At 35.4% G+C, this 21,056-nt stretch overlaps 1 protein-coding gene across 1 annotated transcript in view; it reads left to right on the top strand.

Moving 5' to 3' along the window:
- SLC9C1 (solute carrier family 9 member C1) overlaps positions 1-21,056 on the top strand; it is a 95,112-nt gene that overhangs the window by 21,625 nt on the left and 52,431 nt on the right. The window contains exons 6-9 of the mRNA XM_067737159.1: positions 165-326; positions 4,844-4,943; positions 8,932-9,075; positions 10,715-10,889. Of these exons, the coding sequence (XP_067593260.1) occupies positions 165-326; positions 4,844-4,943; positions 8,932-9,075; positions 10,715-10,889 (581 nt within the window). The remainder of the gene's footprint in view (positions 1-164; positions 327-4,843; positions 4,944-8,931; positions 9,076-10,714; positions 10,890-21,056) is intronic.

Consider the following 21,056-nt stretch of genomic DNA (forward strand, 5'->3'; position numbering starts at 1 on the left):
AAGTCTTTCAATTTAGGAATAAGAAAATACCCTACATCTACCCCAAAAACTATGAGCTATTTTTAAAGAGAATGACAAAAAGAAAAGTTGACCCAGATTATCACTTAAAATTAAGAGCAAGTAAGTTCTATTAATTATTTCCTGTTTACTCCCCTTTCTTACAGCTCATAGCATCATGGATAAAATTTGGTCATATTGTATAGAAAGTCTCTTGTTTGGAATTCTAACTTCAAAACTGGTACAATTGTGGTTGTCTACTGTTTTTGGAGATGATGTGAATCATATAAGTCTCAACCTTTCAATTCTATACCTCATCTTTTATATTTGTAAGTAAGAGGGATATGCCTAAAATTAAATGATGTAGAAAAATTGAAAATAAAGATATGGGAAATATTTAGGCCAAAAAAGAACATTCAACTGATCTAGAAGGAATATTTTTGAAAACAATGTATCAAAGGAGATTAAAAATATTAATATGTATACAATGGAAAACAATGTGCCAAGATATATAAAGACAATTATAAATGACAAGAGAAATTTGACAAAATCATTACAATGAGATACTTTAACATGCCTTTCCTAGATAATTTCATAACCAAGTGGACAAAAAAATGACTATGGCTATAAAAAGATTTAAATAAAAACTCAAATGCTTGGCTCACAAGATATATAAAGAGTTTTATCTTCCAAAACAGAATACTTATCCTTTACATAGACATATAGACATTAACAGAAATAAACTAGACTAGAAGAACATTACAATAAAATTTCAAACATTGCTCAACCACAATGCAATTAAATGTTAACTTCAAAAGGAGGATCTTTAAAAATAAACATTCTAACTGCCTGAAATTTAAAAAAACTTTTCTTGGTAACTCTTCAATCAAAAAGGAAATAAAAATAGAAGTTACAGATCAAGGAAGGCTAAACATTAGAAACTCTATCAACATTACTAATCCATTTACCACAACTCCCTTCTCAAAGAAGTATGGCAGGCAATGATAATTAGCCATATCACTGTTCCCTGACAGAGCCTCAGAATCCCTTTCAACCCAGCCCTTTAGACAGCTCCACAAATGATTTGGAGTTGGCATGTGTGATAATACTTACTTCCCAAATTACACTATGTCTTTCCATTACACTTAGGAATAAGAGTGTTGCCTAGCCTCATATCCGTGATTAAACACAGATGTAGAGAATGGACTTGAGAACGTGGGGAAGGGGAAGGGGAAGCTGGGACAAAGTGAGAGAGTGCACGGACTTATATATACTACCAAATGTAAAATAGATAGCTAGTGGGAAGCAGCTGCATAGCACAGGGAGGTAAGCTGGGTGCTTTGTGACCACCTAGAGGGGTGTGATAGGGAGGGTGGGAGGGGGAGACACAAGAGGGAGGAGATATGGGGATATAAGTATACGTGTAGCTGATTCACTTTGTTATAAAGCAGAAACTAACACAGCATTGTAAAGCAATTATACTCCAATAAAGAGGTTAAAAAAAAAAAGTTCTGGAAGCTCTAGCTAATATAATAAGAAAAAAAGAAAGACGTTTATACATTTTAAAGGAGAAAATGGTTACATTAGTCACAGCATTTTAGATTATATAGAAACACCCAAGAGAATTAATTAATAAACTAAGACAAAACATTTTAGATTATATAGAAACACCCAAGAGAATTAATTAATAAACTAAGAAAACAAGGTTCTTTAATAGTTTGATATAAGGCAAATATACAAAAATTAATAAATCAAATAGCATTCTCATAAAGCAGCAGTAACTAGTTATAAAATATAATGAAAATTGATTCTCTTTACATTAGCAAAAAGTTATAAAATATCAAGGAATAAACTTAACAAGAAGTTTGGACTTAAACAGAAAGCTACACATTTTATACTTCTGAGAAATATAAAATTTAAATAGACACAAAGAAAAGCTTCTTTTTAGAAATGCTAGAGTAACAGGATTCACTACTTTCATGTCTGAGGAAGGAAAGGCAGAACATAGGGATGTGAGGTTTCCTAACTAATCTGGATTTAAACCAATTATAATCTAGTGAGGTTGCACAATCGTTAATGAATTAATAGACAGTGAGAGAATAATGAGTCAGTACAAGTACATTCGTTACATACTACTTTAATGGTGTATTCCTAATGCTACAAAATTTATATTCCAGCAAACATAATTTCCTCTAACATCATTAAGTAAGCATAGCCTCAAGATTAAGAGTTACACTCAAGGAAATAATTTTATCTATTTTAATTTTAAAAATTGAATTATCATTGATTTACAATATTATATTAGTTTCAGGTGTACAACATAGTGATTCAGTATTTTTATAGATTATACTCCATTCTAAGTTATTACAAAATAATGGCTATATTTCCTTGCACTGTACAGTAGATCCTTGTTGTGTATTTATTTTATACATGATAATTTGTATCTCATAATCCCCTACCCTATCTCCAAGAAAATTATTTTAAATTTTTAGAGTCAAGATGTCTCAATAAACATTTTAGCAAAAAAAAAAATCCTAGGACAGAATTTCATGAAAACAGATAATGAGTAAATATAAATCTAATGTAAAATAACTTTTACCCTGACGTAGCTTATTGTTTATATTAATATCTTCAAGGTAGTCATCATAACTATTTTCCAAATTTTACCATTACTTAACAAGTTATAAAGAGTAGTCCAGGATTTGATCTCAAAGCACATGCATCCACAGTTTCCTCTTCCTTCACGATTCAAAACTGACTAAGTAAAGTGTTCGTTTCTGGCTTAGGTATCATTCCTAGCCAGAACTAAAATAAAGAATATAAAACTTGTAATTTTCCATCTCTAGAAAGGAAGACTCAATAGTGTGATAATGTTGTACATTTCATCAAATTAAGATTATCACAATCTGAATCAAATAATGATAGAATTTTGGAGGGAGGTGAAATTTTACAGAATAATTTTAAAAATTCATCTGGAAACAAACTGTGAGACTATGCATGACAACTTTTTTAAAGTGAAGAATTTTACAATTAGGTAAGTATTAAACATTTAAAAAGCCTATAGTAATTAAAATACAACTGCTATTAACAGGGAAATACAAAGTAAACCAAAGAAACAGAAGGGGCACAAAACAGATCCATGTATGACAATTTGATAAACATGGCAATAATGGTCAAAGTGGCATATCCATAATATTCTTCAATATTAAAACAAAAATTTTAATTTGTACTTGTTAACTAGAACAATGTCTAGTTCAGAGGAAAAAAAATTAAGAGAAAAAAAATAAGCCCATTACAGAACTGTATTGCTGTATAATCCCTCTGTAGTTTTTCTTAATGTGTGACTGTATATATGTATGTTAGAAGCAAGCCTCTGTGAGTGTTCACAGGGTACTCCACTCCTCTCTAAGATCTTAATCCAATTATCTTAAGCTTCCAATTCTATAGTCTATGAAAACCCAAAGATATCTCCTCATAATTTCTGAAAATTTCTGGAGTTTTCTTCCTCATAATCTCTGCTGCCTCCTCATAAATATATAGCAATTTCTTCTTCTTAGTAAACTCTAGTGAAGATGGAGACAAGGGGAGCTCACAAGGAAAATTACGTTGTGTAGTTCACAACTCTATGAGATCTAACAGCTACCCATATCTCCTCACTTTTCCATGTTTCCCGCTTAATTTTTACCACTTGTCTCCAGTATAGAAATTCAGCAAGCAGCCTTTAATGCTTGGAGTTGCCTTCTGGGTGTCTCATTCTGTACTTTCAAGTAGCTTATCTTATGATTTTTTTCTAGGCAAATATAGTCCTCTCTTCAATAGAAATTTCAATCAAAATGTTCTTTACTATGCGGCTGCTTCCCACTAGCTATCTACCTTACATTTGGTAGCGTATATATGTCCATGCTTTGTGACTGCCTGGAGGGGTGGAATGGGGAGGGTGGGAGGGAGGGGGACGCAAGAGGGAAGAGATATGGGAACATATGTATATGTATAACTGATTCACTTTGTTATGGGGCAGAAACTAACACACCACTGTAAAGCAATTATACTCCAATAAAGATGTAAAAAAAAAAAAAGAGGAAACAAACAAACAAACAAAATGTTCTTTAAAACTATACCTGAAGTCCTGGCAGTGGAATTATGGGTATTCCCTTTTTCTAAAAAATATAATCTCTATACTGTATCATATTATTTGAATTTTTCACAGTGATAATATATCACTTTTATAAGCTACTTTCAAAATTATTTTTCCCTCTAGCTCATGAAAGCTATGAGAATGTTTAAGAATATTCCACAGTTTTGTACACTTTTCAGTCCCTGACAGTAAATTCACCAAACCAAAATTAAACTGGGGGAGTAGATCCATATTAGGTTTCTATTGGCTCCACTCCCTTAGTCTTGTCACAAGATCAAACCATTTCTATCTCCTACTGTCTTCTAAGAAAAAGTATGTGAAGTGAGCTAGTCCATAGAGAGCTCATCAGCTCACTTCTATTTAATTCATCCAGAGCCCCTCTGAAAAAATTAGACCTGTGAAGGGTGCTCTAGCCTCACTAGGGCACATGAAGAGATTTGTGAACTCCACATTGTTGCCAATTATCAGAAGCCAAAGCAGTGCAAGGATGTTCATTACAGACTTTTCTGCACAGTTGGGTATGAATCTAAGGAGGAAGAAGGACAATGGGTGGTGATAATAATTTGTGATATTATCCAGTTGAAACCAAGGGGGATAGCCTCTCTATATGAAGTCACTGCTATCAGATATCTGATGTTTTCATCTCTGGCAAAATTTGTGCCACTGTTGATGTAAAATTAATATTTTATATTTGTTTCTTTAAAAACATAGGTAAGCTAGTTGGAATGTCTGGAATATTTACCATCGTCGTTATGGGACTTTTTTTAAATTCTACAAGTTTTAAACCAGGAGTTGAAGCACTTCTTCTTGAGTGAGTGGCTAGCATATTTTCACTTTGTTTCGTACATTAGAAGTTATAATATTGTAATAGTAACTACATCTACGTCTACATGGTCAAAATAAGACACTGACTTGAAAACTAGCTAACTAAAAACCCGTTCTAAAAACTCTGTTGCCTATGTCCTCTAAACCTCCATCTTTAAGCAAAATTTGTAACCTCACTTTGAGTTCATGTTGACTCTATTTCACCACTAATTCCCTTAAGTCTGACCATATTACTCAGTAATGTTCAGTCTAATCCCCTAGACAGGGGCTAGGATTAAGGTAAGGCAACTGAGGCCTTCATCTCAGGCACAAAATTTAAGAGGGTGCCAAAACACTCAGTAATCAAAGCAAATATTTTAATGCAATATTTTAAAATTGAAATTAATACAAAAAATCCATGGTGAAAATACAGAATTTTAAAAGAAAGATCAGTATTACTAACAATTCCTTTTGCCTCAGGCTCCAATATGGGTCAGTTTGGCACTGCCACTAGAATGGAAGACCAATATTTTAAGGACAGTGAAGAGAGGCCATGCAAAGCCAATTAAAAGATTAAGCTGGGGCATTTAAATACAATTGGCAGTGTTAAAAAAGAAAATAGAAGAGTACAAATTGTGCCTTGCTCAAGGGCACCCAGCTGAGGGGGTGAGTGGAATCTGTGTCAGTCTTGAAGAAGGGGTACTTTCTGTAATGTTCCAATACATGGGATGGGAACTTGGCCTAAATCACACAATGGCAACATATTAATATGTGTTAACAGAGGCCCTGAACATAATCAATGATTTTTTGGCTTTTGGGAGATCATTATGGAAGATGAAGTAAGTTCAGAAGTCAGAAGCTGAAAAGTATAGGATTTTATAGGATTTGAGAGCACGTCACTAAAATTTCCTGTCAATTACAAAGGAAGCCAGTTGTACTAGCAGCTAGGCAGCATTAATTGGGCCACCATTGTAAGAAGAATTTAAAATGTTATGCATGTATTTATATCTATGGGAAGTGATTCTGAAGGCTCCCTTCATTCTTGCTGTAACTGAAAGCTGGATCTCCCCTGAAGACATTATTTCCCTCGTGTTCCTTAAAGGTTATAGTGTCTTTCTCACCTGCATCCCTGGTGCTATAAGACTAGGGTTGAGGTGGGTGATTTTTCTGTACCTCAGTCATTTCTATATTATTTTTCTTATTCTTCCCCAGAGGAGCCCAGTTTTGAAGCTCATGCCATCAGATTATACCATCGGCCACCCTCTTGGTTGTAGTTATCTCTAGAACTCTGAGTCACACTCTCCATTTTGTGAAGATCTTGGCCGCTGTCTCACTGCGACTCTCTCCAACATCATGCTATCACCATCCTTAGTGGCATCAATCAATATTCACACAATTGATCCTACTATTCCCTCACCTTTCAATTCCAAGACTTCATCTCCTCCTGTGAGCACATCTATCACTCCGCTTCAGCCACCCACTTTATGCTCATAAAAATAATAACTTCATAATCTCAATTTCAAGAATCTTACTATCTAAAATATAATATGTGGCAGCTCCTACTCTCTGAGACAGTAGAAATCTAAGATAATAATGGTAAATCCTATAAGAGTCTACAGCAGGTCCATGCTACTCTCTAAGAGAGGAGGCGCACCATCTCCCATCTTTTCAGCTTAACCCCCTAGGACCCCAATTCTAACAATTCTGTTGTCACACTGAGAATATAACGCATTGAACCTATGATGTTTTCTGACCCTCACCCACCTCATTTCCTCCTTACCCAGATCATTTCTTTTCTTTAAAACCATCTAATAACTTCTCATTTGGCTACAAGTCAAAGTTGTTTCACTGGCAAACAAATGATGTATTTGTCCCCCTGTTACTTCTGTGATTCATTTCTACCACCCTCACCCTCACCCACCCTGCTCTAGCCACACTTGTTATTCCTCAAATATACCAAACAGGCTTCCTGTTTGGGCTTGTGTTCTTGTGCTTCTGCTCTTGAAATGTGCTTCCTTTACATATTGGCATAAGTAGCTGCCAATTTCATGCTTCTATTTCATGCTTCTATTCATACATCACCTTGTTAGAAAGAAATTCCCCAAATAAGAGATACTTCCTTGTCAACCCATATAATTCTTCTTAAGTCATATAGTACTACTTGGTTTATTTTTATTTTTTAAATTTTATTTTAATTTTGTTTATTTTTGGTTGCATTGGGTCTTCGCTGCCGTGTGCGGGCTTTCTCTAGTTGCCGCGAGTGGGAGATACTCTTCATTGCGATGCGAGGGCTTCTCATTGCAGTGGCTTCTCTTGTTGCTGAGCACAGGTTCTAGGCACGTAGGCTTCAGTAGTTGTGGCACACGGGCTCAGTAGTTGTGGCTCACAGACTCTAGAGTGCAGGCTCAGTTGTGGCGCTCGGGCTTAGTTGCTCTGCAGCATGTGGGATCTTCCCGGACCAGGGATCGAACCCATGTCCTCTGCATTGACAGGTGGATTCTCAACCACTGTGCCACCAGGGAAGTGCCAACCTGTATAATATTTTATTCTTGGCAAATTGATGTCCCTAAAATGTCCAGGCCATAAGGTCTTATCATTCCTCTAGGCTAAGGGCTGTGCAACATTGAGATATAAAAATGATACAGATGCCTAGATCTATAGTATCAAAATCTATGAGGGTGAGAGCATGGGATATCTGATTTTAAAAAACTCTTCCAAGATGATACTTATATACAGAAAGGGTTGTGACCCTTTGCTCCCGTAAAAGGTCTAGATTTGTTAGGATAACTCATGATCACCAAATAAAGGAAACAGACTTTAAAAAAAAATTCAGAAGCTTTTTTCTGTGTGCCTGACTGATTGAACACACACACGTACATGCGCACGTCTATTAGATGGATTTGGAGCTTGGTTATTCAGCTCATATCCACTCTGAATTTGGTGGGCATTGATTCCTTACAGAATCTGGTTTCCTCCTCATAAGATTTCTCCCGTTAATTTCTACCATATATGAAAGAGTCTTGATAACTCTTCAATATATGTCACTTAATTGATTTGATTACATTTTGTGCTAATCTCAACAAGACTGAGATTTTTGATATTTGGAGACATTTTCCCACAGCGTTTCATGTTGAAATTTTCTCTGGTAATGCCTAGGTATTTGTGTTTCAGGGACAGAGTCTGGCAGCATATGGGTAAAACCAAGCTCTTTTTCCTCTCATAAAATGGTGTTCATGTGCCCTTTTAATCTTTTCCATTTATTTTGCTACACATATAATGTCAACCTTAAAGACATGAAATATACAGAAAGATAACATGAAGTTTTAAATAGCTATGGTCCCAACACCCAAAAATGACAAATACTCGTGTCTGAGTGTACTTTTTCAAACTGCTTTGCCTGCAGCTGATGAGAACGTGAGCTTTGGGAATGATGCAGAGTTTTCCTGGGCTCTGGAGTACTTGAATAAGTACAGACTCAGAAATCACAAAAGGAGAATCTACAAAGGGCATTCATGTGAATAAAAGATTCATTCACATATTCTAAGTGCTAGCTAGATTTTGGGCAAAGGCTTAATTCTATCACTATGTAAATCAGACTAGTAGTTCAGTATTTCCTTTTAAAATAAACAATTTTAGATCTTCCTAATGATACAAGGACTTCACAATCAGTATTTTCCAGCTACTTGAACCATAGTGCCTGAATGAGTTCTGTCAAATAGTATAGCTACAACCTAACATATCTTTCAAAGTCAACCCAAATAGAAAGACACTAATTGACATTCAGTGTAAACTGGTTAAAATTGCTTTAGAAGTATTTGTTTACTTGCCTTAGTGCTCCTTACTCCCCAGTTAAATTATAAGCCCCTTGAGTGTTGGTGAATGCCTTATTCATCTTTATTTTCTTTATAATGCCGCACAATGCCTTACATAGGTAAGTCTTGCATTGAACATGTTAGATTAATTAATTATATTTAAATTTTTTTCTAAAAATGCAGATTCTGGAGTTGTCTATCATTTGTTGCTTTTCTTATGGTGTTCACTTTCATTGGACTTCTAATTCCTGCACATACATATTTATATATATCATTTTCTGATATATATTATTCATTAAATATCTGCTTAACACTTGTTGTTTTCAGGTAAGAAAGTCATTTGAATATTTCTATTTATAAGACATTGACTAAGCCTGAAGACATTCTTTAAATGACAGAGATGTTTCATACCTTAGAATGAAAAATTCACTCAAACTTTCCAAGGAATCATCAGCAAGTTAGCACTCAGTGTTTTATTCAATTTTTAACTACATTTCAAAGCAATGCAAACATGTTGTAAAATTTTTGAAAATTAGAAAAAAGAAAAAAACTTCTCATAATCTTACTACCTAGAAGCAACCACTATTAACATTTCGTATATTTCCTCCAGTGTTTTTTATTGTTTTTTGTTCTATGAGGTTTCATGAAGTTAAACACCTATCATAAATAAAAATGTTATCTTGCTTTGTTCGCTTAATATTATATATTAATATAATATATATATTATATAACAAATAACTTACTCTTAATAAAGTATAGTTGGAAATTGCTTTTTAAAAATCAGGGAGGGACAAATTGGAAGACTGGGATTGATATATACATGCTACTATGAATAAAATAGATAACTAATAAGGACCTACTGTACAGCACAAGGAACTCTACTCAATGCTCTGTAATGGCTTATATAGGAAAAGAATCTAAAAAAGAGTGGATGTATGCATATGTATAACTGATTCATTTTGCTATACACCTGAAACTAATACAGCATTGTAAATCAACTCTACTCCAATAAAATTTTTTAAAAAAGAAAGATAACCTTTCTTTCCTCCTAAATTATTATTCACTATTATTTGATATCTGCTCTGTTCGGTGTTCTGACGATTCTGGCATTCTGCCATGTTACGTTATGTTATGTGATGTTATGTTTAGTTACTTTTAGGTTACATTTTTCTAGCTTTGATTCAAAAAAATTAAAAATAAATTAAATGATCACATGTCTAATAAATAAATAAAAATCATATGGAAGTTCTCCTTGTAAATGTCTTTTTTTACCTAAATAATTTTTGTAGCCCCCTTTCCAGTGTTAAAAGGCAGAAAACAATCTGCTTATGTAACTGAAAAGGAGATAACATAGAAGAGGAAAACCACCATAACAATTCTTTAATCTCCATCACCAAAATTGTTAACATTCTACTTCCATCTAGGAAGATTAATTGGGACTCAACATCAAGTCAGCCAGTGCCAAGTAAATGGAAATTAGCCCCAAATTGTCAGATACAGTTAGTGTAAAATATAAGAATGATCTGTTATTAAAAGAAGAAATAGAAATGAATTAACTGATACTGGGCAGATTCAGTAAGATTAAAATCTACAAAGAAAAAGAAAGAGGACATTATTTTCTCTTGTATTTATTAGATTTGCTTTTATTTGTTTTTGAGATCTAGAATAGAGTATATCTACAAAATGTCTCTAACACTTTTTTTCCACCTGGAGAAGCACCACTCAAAGGTGATGTGGAATTACTCCACTACTTTCCTAAGAGAAAGAAAGAAAAAGAATAATACCATTCTCTTGGTATGGAATGCCCTTCTGCCTTCCTTTCGTGCCATGCCAACAGAGTGTGAAAGATGGTTCATTGGTCTGAGAGTTGGCAGTTCCACAGGGAATAGATTGGAATAGCATAGAATGGGATGGAAAGAAATTTCTATAACAAAAATAACTTTTTAAAATCTGTTTTGTCTTTTAGACTTCTGGTCTTTCTATTATTGAGCCCTCTTTTGTCTCGACTTGGTCATGGTTTCAGCTGGCGCTGGGCATTCATTATGGTCTGGAGTGAAATGAAAGGGATTCCTAATATAAACATGGCTCTTCTGCTTGCCTACTCTGAATATTCTCTTGGATCTGAGAGGGAGAAATCTCAAGTAAAGAAAGATGTGGTTTTTTATTAGAATATTTTATGAAAACTGTTTCTGTGTACTAAAATATGCTTTTGTAGTGAGATCGCTCAACCCCACTTGGAATGTGGGAGTGATTTAGCTATGATGGTAAAACTGGGGAGGGGAAAAACAACTGGCAACTTTCCTCTTCTCCATTCTAGCTTAAGGATTCCGAAATCCCTTCATCACACTCCTAAAAGATAGGTTTATTGTACAAGTTAAGAGAATTAAAATTTATAAGTCATTTAAAATATTACCTGATACAGAGTATGCACTTAATAAATGTTTCTATTTTTATTTACTTCTAACACCTACTCAAGAAAAGGAGAAACCTACTTATAATTGGCTCTATTGCCTTCTGTAACTTTATGAGGCCACATTTAGTAATGCTAGGAACCAAAACATTTTGTTTATTAACGGAAGTTATCTCTAAGATAGAACCCCCAAACTCTGCCTAACAGAACATAATGGGTATGACTCTCCCTCTACCTCATCTCAAAATAAGATAATTTCAAGGAGCTCTTTAAGAAATTTTCTATGCAGACATCACAACACATCTAATACTTCCATCGTGGCTTTTCTTTTTACATAAATTCCAAGAGTAAAGGGAACAGTACAAAGGCCATTATTATGTATAATCCAAACATTAAAAAACTAAATATTCAAACACTGCTTTCTAAACCAAAGTATCTAATATTACATGACCTCCTCCTTCTTTTTAACCTATCTCCACCTGCCTGAATAAAAATCAGCGGCATCATCATACATCCTGACCAGTATAATGGTGAACGTTGCACGTGGATATGGGTTCCGAAATTTTTAGTTGGTTGCTATTTACTGTGTGACCATCCACAAGTTATTTAATTCCCACCACCTCACCCAAGGTGTCAGTTTCCTCACTCCAAAACAGATTTACTAATAATACCAATCGTTTGCTAATAAATATTTAACAAGTAACTTTCTCAGAGAGGGGGAGACCCTAAGTTGTAGTGTTTGCCCATTTCTGTTGTGTAATCACTGGCACCAACAGGAATATCAATCTGCTCATAAACTTCCTGAAAATGTAATGATCAGCTCTCACAAACTTGTATGAGCCAGGTCTATCTGGCTATATCACTATCTCCACTGTCTCAAAGGGTTATTATGATAAATTGAAAATATACCTAAAATGCTTAACACATTGTTTAGCATATAGTAAATGTACAATAAATCTGAGCTATGATGATGATGATGATGATGTTGCCATGTAGACTTGCTTTCAAATAAAACTTTGGTAGATAAAATCATTTGAGAGATGTCTCAGTAGTAGTTAACTAGTTGAGAAGAAAGTAGCACTCCTTACTTAATTTAATTTAGCTGAATCTTACAGCTAATTTATTAATACTCACAAAGAGGCACTACAATGAAAGCTTAAAATTTTAACTTAATCCTCTCTCTACTACTCACAAGTTCAATGACTGAACTGAATATGTTCCAAACAAGTACATAAAAATATGTGAAGCCAAAACTGAGAACTAAGAGGAAAAATAGACAAACTATATTTGGAGACTTTAACACTCCTTTTTATAATTTGTTCAACAAAGTGTAGAACTAGTAAAAAAATCAGCAAGGATATGGAAAAACTAAGCAACACCATCAACCAACAGGATCTAATTGACATTTATAGAATCGTATCAACTGATACAGAAAAAGCACTTAACAAAAATTAATACTCATTTATGACAAAATCTCTCAAAAAATAGAAATAGAAGGGAATTTCCTAATGTTGATAAAGAACAGCTACAAAAAAATTTACAGGTGGCATTATAATTAATAGTGAAAGACATTTTCACCCTATAATTGGGAAAAATCCAAGAATGTCTATTCTTACTCTTTTTATTAAACATCATGATGGAAGTTCTAGCTTGCTTCATAAGACAAAAAAATAAAATTAAATTAATGAAAAAAAACACATGAATATTGAAAAGGGAGAAATAAACTATCCTTATTTGCAGATAATATTATCTATATAGAAAATTCCAAGGGTCTTCAAAAAGAAGAGAAAAAAAAGCTCTACTAGAACTAATAAGTGAGTTCAGCATGGTCTCAGGATACAAGATAAGTATAAAAAATCAAGTATTTCTATATACTACCAATTGATACAAGGAAATGAAAATTAAAGATACAATTCTACATACAATCATTCAAGAAATAAAAAGCAAAGGAAGGGCTTCCCTGGTGGCGCGGTTGTTGAGAGTCCGCCTGCCGATGCAGGGGACACGGGTTCGTGCCCCTCCAGGAAGATCCCACATGATGCGGAGCGGCTGGGCCCGTGAGCCATGGCTGCTGAGCCTGCGTGTCCAGAGCCTGTGCTCCGCAACGGGAGAGGCCACAACAGTGAGAGGCCCGCGTACCGCAAAAAAAAAAAAAAAAAAAAAGCAAAGGAACTAAAATAACGAAAACAAGTTTGAAAGAGAAGAAAAAATGGGAAAAATCACTATACCCAATTTTAAGGCATTATTACAGTTATAGTCATGGAGATTAGATAGTATTGTCAGAGAGAGAGAGAGACACGTGGAACAGAACAGAGAACCCAGAAATAGATCCACACAAACATCCCCAACTATTTTTTTTTTTTTTTTTTTTTGCGGTACATGGGCCTCTCACTGTTGTGACCTCTCCCGTTGCGGAGCACAGGCTCTGGACACGCAGGCTCAGCTGTCATGGCTCACGGGCCCAGCTGCTCCACGGCACGTGGGATCCTCCTGGACCGGAGCACGAACCCACGTCCCCTGCATTGGCAGGCGGACTCTCAACCACTGTGCCACCAGGGAAGCCCCCCAACTATTTTTTGATAAAGGTGCAAAAGCAATTCAATAGAGGATGTCTTACAAATGGTGCTGAAGAATGGGTCATTCATAGGCAAAAAAAAAGAACATTGACTCTAAGTCTCACATCTTTTACAAAAATTAATTATAGTGGGTCACAGAATTAAATACAAAATGTAAAACTAGAAAACTCTTTTTTAACTTGGAATAAAATCTTTGGGACCTAGCATAAGGCAAGGACACCAAAAGCATAATCCATAAAAGAAAAAAAAAAGAAGAAATTATACTTCATCAAAATCAAAAACTTTTAACAGTCCAATGGGCAGAATACAGGAAGAGATATTCCACAGAACAGGATATACACATGACAAATAAGCATAAAAAGATGGTCAACATGATTAGCCACTGGGGACATGCAAATTGAGACCACAAAAAAGATATCTCTCTATTAGAAGGGCTAAAATGAAATATGGTGATGAAACTAAATGTTGGTGAGGATGCAAAGAACCTGGACCACTCATACATTACTAGTAGGAATATCAAATAGTACAGTCACTCTGGAAAAGAATTTGGCAGTTACTTAAAAAAAAAAAATTACATACGCAAAGGAAGGGACCCAAAGGGCCTGGGGTAGCATGGGCGCTTCTGGCCCGGACACATAGAGCTCCCAATGCTAAGTCTGTCAAGGTCAAGGCTACAGCAACTCAACAAGACTTTCCACTATCCTCAAGTCAAGCAGTTATTGCTGGGAGCTTGGAGGTATCAAAAATTCGTGCCAGAAGACAAACTGTGCCTGTCCCTTAAACATTTGCCTTAAGGGCAGCTTCAGAGCACTACGCTCTGTTTCTGAACCAGCCCATCTGACAGCAGCCTGGTGAAGCTGCCTCCTCCATTCAGCCTCCTCCATCAGGAACCATTTTCTTCTTTGAACACCATCAGGGACACCCACAACAGGGGCTGGGGGTCCAGTCCAGCGAGAACCCAGGAACTCAGAGATTTCTCCTGATTATGTCACAGAGTGCTAAGGGTAGGACTAGAGCCGTGTGGCTGACAGGGTCTTGGTTCTCCAGCTGGGTGTCAGCCCTGAGCCTCTGAGGTGGGAGAGCCAAGTTCAGGACATTGGTCCACCAGAGAACTCTCAACTCCTCATAATATCAATCGGCGAGACCTCTCCCAGAGACATCCGTCTCAATGCTAAGACTCAGCTCAACTCAACGACCAGCCAGCTCCAGTGCTGGACACCCCATGCCAAACAGCTTACAAGACAGGAACACAACCCTACCAATTAGCAGAGAGGCTGCTTAAAACCATAAGTCCACAGACACCCCAAAACACACCACCGGACACAGTCCTGTGCACCAGGAAGACAACATCCAGCCTCATCCACCAGAACACAGGCACTACTCCCCTCCACCAGGAAGCCTACACACAACCCACTGAATCAACCTTACCCACTGGGGGCAGACACCAAAATCAATGGGAACTACTAACCCGCAGCCTGCAAAAAGGAGACACCAAACACAGTAAGTTAAGCAAAATGAGAAGACAGAGAAATACATAGCAGATGAAGGAGCAAGGTAAAAACCCACCAGACCAAACAAATGAAGAGGAAATAGGCAGTCTACCTGAAAAAGAATTCAAAGTAATGATAGTAAAGATGATCCAAAATATTGTAAATAGAATGGAGAAAATACAAGAAATGTTTAAAAAGGACCTAGAAGAATTAAAGAGCAAATGAACAATGATGAACAACACAATAAATGAAATTAAACATTCTCTAGAAGGAATCAATAACAGAATAACTGAGGCAGAAGAACAGATAAGTGACCTGGAAGATAAAATAGTGGAAATAATTACTGCACAGCAGAAGAAAGAAAAAACAATGAAAAGGATTGAGGACAGTCTCAGAGACTTCTGGGACAACATTAAATGCACCAACATTCGAATTATAAGGGTCCCAGAAGAAGAGAAAAATAAAGAGACTGAGAAAATATTTGAAAAGATTATAGTTGAAAACTTCCCTAATATGGGAAAGGAAATAGTCAACCAACTCCAGGAAATGCAGAGTTCCATACAGGATAAAACCAAGGAGAAACATGCCAAGACACATACTAATCAAACTATCAAAAATTAAATACAAAGAAAAAATATTAAAAGCAGCAAGAGAAAAGCAATGATTAACATACAAGGGAATCCCCATAAGGTTAACAGCTGATCTTTCAGCAGAAATTCTGCAAGCCTGTAGGGACTGGCAGGACATATTTAAAGTGATGAAAGGGAAAAACTTACAACCAAGATTACTCTACTCAGTGAGGAGCTCATTCAGATTTAACAGAGAAATTAAAACCCTTACAGACAAGCAAAAGCTAAGAGAATTCAGCACCACCAAACCAGCTTTACAACAAATAATAAAGGACCTTCTCTAGGTAGGAAACACAGAGAAGGGAAAAACCTGCAATAACAAACCCAAAGCAATTAAGAAAATTGTAATAGCAACATACACATCGATAATTACCTTAAATGTAAATGGATAAATGCTATAACCAAAAGACATAGACTGGCTGAATGGATACAAAAACAAGACCCATATATATGCTGTTTACAAAAGACCCACTTCAGACCTAGAGACACATATAGTCTGAAAGTGAGGGGATGGAAAAAGATATTCCACACAAATGGAAATCAGAAGAAAGTTGGAGTAGCAATTCTTGTATAAGACAAAATAGACTTTAAAATAAAGACTATTACAAGAGACAAAGAAGGACACTATATAATGATCAAGGGTTCAATCCAAGAAGAAGATATAACAACTGTAATTATTTATGCACCCAATATAGGAGCACCTCAGTACATAAGGCAATTGCTAACAGCCATAAAAGGGGAAATTGACAGTAACACAATCATAGTAGGGGATTATAACACCCCACTTTCACCAATGGATAGATCATCCAAAATGAAAATAAATAAGGAAATGCAAGCTTTAAATGATACAATAAGTAAGATGGACTTACCATCCAAAACATACCATCTAAAAACAACAGAATATACTTTCTTCTCAAGTGCTCATGGAATATTTTCCAGGATAGATCATATCTTGGGTAACAAATCAAGTCTTGGTGAATTTAAGAAAATTGAAATCATATCAAGTATCTTTTCTGACCACAGCATTATGAGACTAGATATCAATTACAGGAAAAAATCTGTATAAACTACAAACACATGGAGGCTAGACAATACGCTACTATATAACCAAGAGATCACTGAAGAAATCAAAAAATACCTAGAAACAATTGACAATGAAAACACAACGACCCAAAACCTATGGGATGCAGCAAGAGCAGTTCTAAGAAGGAAATTTATGACAAAATACAATCCTACCTCAAGAAACAAGAAACATCTCAAATAAACAACCTAACCTTACACCTAAGGCAGTTAGAGAAAGAAAAACAAAAACCCCAGTTAGCAGAAGGAGAGAAATCAAAAAGATCCGATCAGAAATAAATGAAAAAGAAATGAAGGAAACAAGAGCAAAGATCAATAAAACTAAAAGCTGGTTCTTTGAGAAGATAAAGAAAACAGATAAACCATTAGTCAGACTCATCAAGAAAAAAAGGGAGAAGACTCAAATCAATAGAATTAGAAATGAGGAAGGAGAAGTAACAACTGAGACTGCAAAAATACAAAAGATCATGAGAGTTTACTACAACCAACTATATGCCAGTAAAATGCACAACCTGGAAGAAATGGACAAATTCTTAGAAAACCACAACCTTCTGAGACTGAAGCAGGATGAGATAGAAAATATAAACAGACCAATCATAAGCACTGAAATTAAGATTGTGGTTAAAAATCTTCCAACAAACAAAAGCCCAGGACCAGATGGCTTCACAGGCGAATTCTATCAAACATTTAGAGAAGAGCTAACACCTATCCTTCTCAAACTCTTCCAAAATAGAGCAGAGAGAGGAACACTCCCAAACTCATTCTACGAGGCCACCATCACCCTGATGCCAAAACCAGACAAAGATGTCACAAAGAAAGAAAACTACAGGCCGATATCACTGATGAACATAGATGCAAAAATCCTCAACAAAATACTAGCAAACAGAATCCAACAGCACATTAAAAGGATCCTACACCATGATCAAGTGGGGTTTATTCCAGGAATGCAAGGATTCTTCAATATACGCAAATCAATCAATGTGACACACCATATTAACAAATTGAAGGAGAAAAACCATATGATCATCTCAATAGATGCAGAGAAAGCTTTTGACAAAATTCAACACCCATTTATGATAAAAACCCTGCAGAAGGTAGGCATAGAGGGAACTTTCCTCAACATAATAAAGGCCATATATGACAAACCCACAGCCAACATCGTCTTCAATGGTGAAAAGTTGAAACCATTTCCAGTAAGATCAGGAAAAAGACAAGGTTGCCCACTCTCACCACTATTATTCAACATAGTTTTGAAAGTTTTTGCCACAGCTATCAGAGATGAAAAAGAAATAAAAGGAATCTAAATCAGAAAAGAGGAAGTAAAGCTGTCACTGTTTACAGATGACATGATACTATACATAGAGAATCCCAAATATGCTATCAGAAAACTGCTAGAGCTAATCAATGAATTTGGTAAAGTAGCAGGACACAAAATTAATGCACGGAAATCTCTGGCATTCCTATATACTAATGATGAAAAATCTGAAAGATAAATTAAGGAAACACTCCCATTTACCATTGTAACAAAAAGAACAAAATACCTAGGAATAAACCTACCTAAGGAGACAAAAGACCTGTATGCAGGAAACAATAAGACACTGTTGAAAGTAATTAAAGATGATACAAACAAACGGTGAGATAGTCCATGTTTCTGGATTGAAAGAATCAACATTGTGAAAATGATTATACTACGCAAAGCAATCTACAGATTCAATGCAATCCTTATCAAACTCTCAATGACATTTTTCACAGAACTAGAACAAAAAATTTCACAACTTGTATGGAAACACAAAAGAACCCGAATAGCCAAAGCAATCTTGAGAAAGAAAAATGAAGCTGGAGGTATCAGGCTCCCTAACTTCAGACTATACTACAAAGCTACAGTAATCAAGACAGTATAATACTGGCACAAAGACAGAATTATAGATCAATGGAACAGGATAGAAAGCCCAGAGATAAACCCACACACATATGGTCACCTTATCTTTGATAAAGGAGGCAAGAATATACAATGGAGAAAAGACAGTCTCTTCAATAAGTGCTGCTGGGAAAACTGGACAGCTACATGTAAAAGAATGAAATGAGAACACACCCTAACACCATACACAAAAATAAACTCAAAATGTATTAAAGACCTCTTATAAGGCCAGACACTATAAAACTCTTAGAAGAAAACATAGGAAGAACACTCTATGACATAAATCACAGCAAGATCCTTTTTGACCCACCTCCTAGAGAAATGGAAATAAAAACAAAAATAAACAAATGGGACCTAATTAAACATAAAAGCTTTTGCACAGCAAAGGAAACCATAAACAAGACCAAAAGACAACCCTCAGAATGGGAGAAAATATTTGCAAATGAAGCAACTGACAAAGGATTAATCTCCAAAATATACAAGGAGCTCATGCAGCTCAATATCAAAAAAAAAGAAAAACCCAATCCAAAAATGGGCAGAAGACTTAAATAGACATTTCTCCAAAGAAGTTATACAGATTGCCAACAAACACATGAAAGGATGCACAACATCATTAATCATTGGAGAAATGTAAATCAAAACTACAATGAGATATCATCTCACACCAGTCAGAATGGCCATCATCAAAATAGCTACAAACAATAAATGCTGGAGAGGCTGCGGAGAAAAGGGAACCCTCTTGCACTGTTGGTGGGAATGTAAATTGGTACAGCCACTATGGAGAACAGTGTGGAAGTTCCTGTAAAAACTAAAAATAGAACTACCATATGACCCAGCAATCTCACTACTGGACATATACCCTGAGAAAACCATAATTCAAAAAGAGTCATGTACCACAATGTTCTTTGCAACTCTATTTACAATAGCCAGGATATGGAAGCAACCTAAGTGTCCATTGATAGATGAATGGATAAAGAAGATGTGGCACATATATACAATGGAATATTACTCAGCCATAAAAAGAAACTAAATTGAGTCATTTGTAGTGAGGTGAATAGACCTAGAGTCTGTCATACAGAGTGAAGTAAGTCAGAAAGAGAAAAACAAATACTGTATTCTAATGTATATATATGGAATAAAAAAAATGGTTCTGAAGAACCTAGGTGCAGGACAGGAATAAAGACGCAGACATAGAGAATGGACTTGAGGACACAGGGAGGTGGAAGTGTAAGCTGGGACGAAGTGAGAGAGTGGCACGGACATATAGACACTACCAAATGTAAAATAGATAGCTAGTGGAAAGCAGCTGCATAGCACAGGGAGATCAGCTCGGTGCTTTTTAACCACCTGGACACGTGGGGTAAGATGCAAGAGGGAGGGGATATGTGGATATGTGTATACGTATAGCTGATTCACTTTGTTATACAGCAGAAGCTAACACAACACAGTGAAGCAATTTCACTCTAATGAAGATGTTAAAAAAATAAAATAAATAAAATGATAAACTTTAAAAAAGAGCAAGAGAGGGAGACAGAGACAGACAGAAAGAGATAGGGAACAAATTACTGATATCCATAATTAAAAAGAAAACATGCCTACAAGTTATACAGTTATTAAAATAGTAATAAATAGAAATTATGCATAACTTTTTGTCAGAATAATTCAATACCTTAGATGAAAATGGTTAAACTCCTCAAAAACACAACTTACCCAAAGTGACACAAAAGAAAATAGAAAATCTGAATAGCCCTATATCTGCTAAAGAAATTGGGTATATAAATTAAAACTGTCTCACAAACTAGAAGCCCAGATGGCTTGATAGAAAATTCTGCCAAACATTTAAGGAATAAATGATAACAATTCTACATAAACTCTCTCATAAAATAGAAAATGATGGAACACTTCCTAATTTTATGTGGCCAGCCCACTCTGATACTAAACCCCAACAAAGATAATTACAAACAAACAAAACCATTAAGTAAACATGATGCAAAAATTCTTAGAAAATATGTAGCCAATTAATTTTAAATATATAAAAAGTATGACATTATGATCAAATAGACTATCCAAAAAATATGTCCAGAAATATTAGTTTAACATTCAAGAAACTATTTGTGGAATCTAAAAAAACTGAGCTCATAGAAACAGAGAACATATTGGTGATGGCCAGAGGTGGTGAGAGGAGATGGAGGAAATGGATGAAGG

The sequence above is a fragment of the Pseudorca crassidens genome, chromosome 5 (genome assembly GCF_039906515.1).
Source record: "Pseudorca crassidens isolate mPseCra1 chromosome 5, mPseCra1.hap1, whole genome shotgun sequence".
Classification (NCBI taxonomy): Eukaryota; Metazoa; Chordata; class Mammalia; order Artiodactyla; family Delphinidae; genus Pseudorca; species Pseudorca crassidens.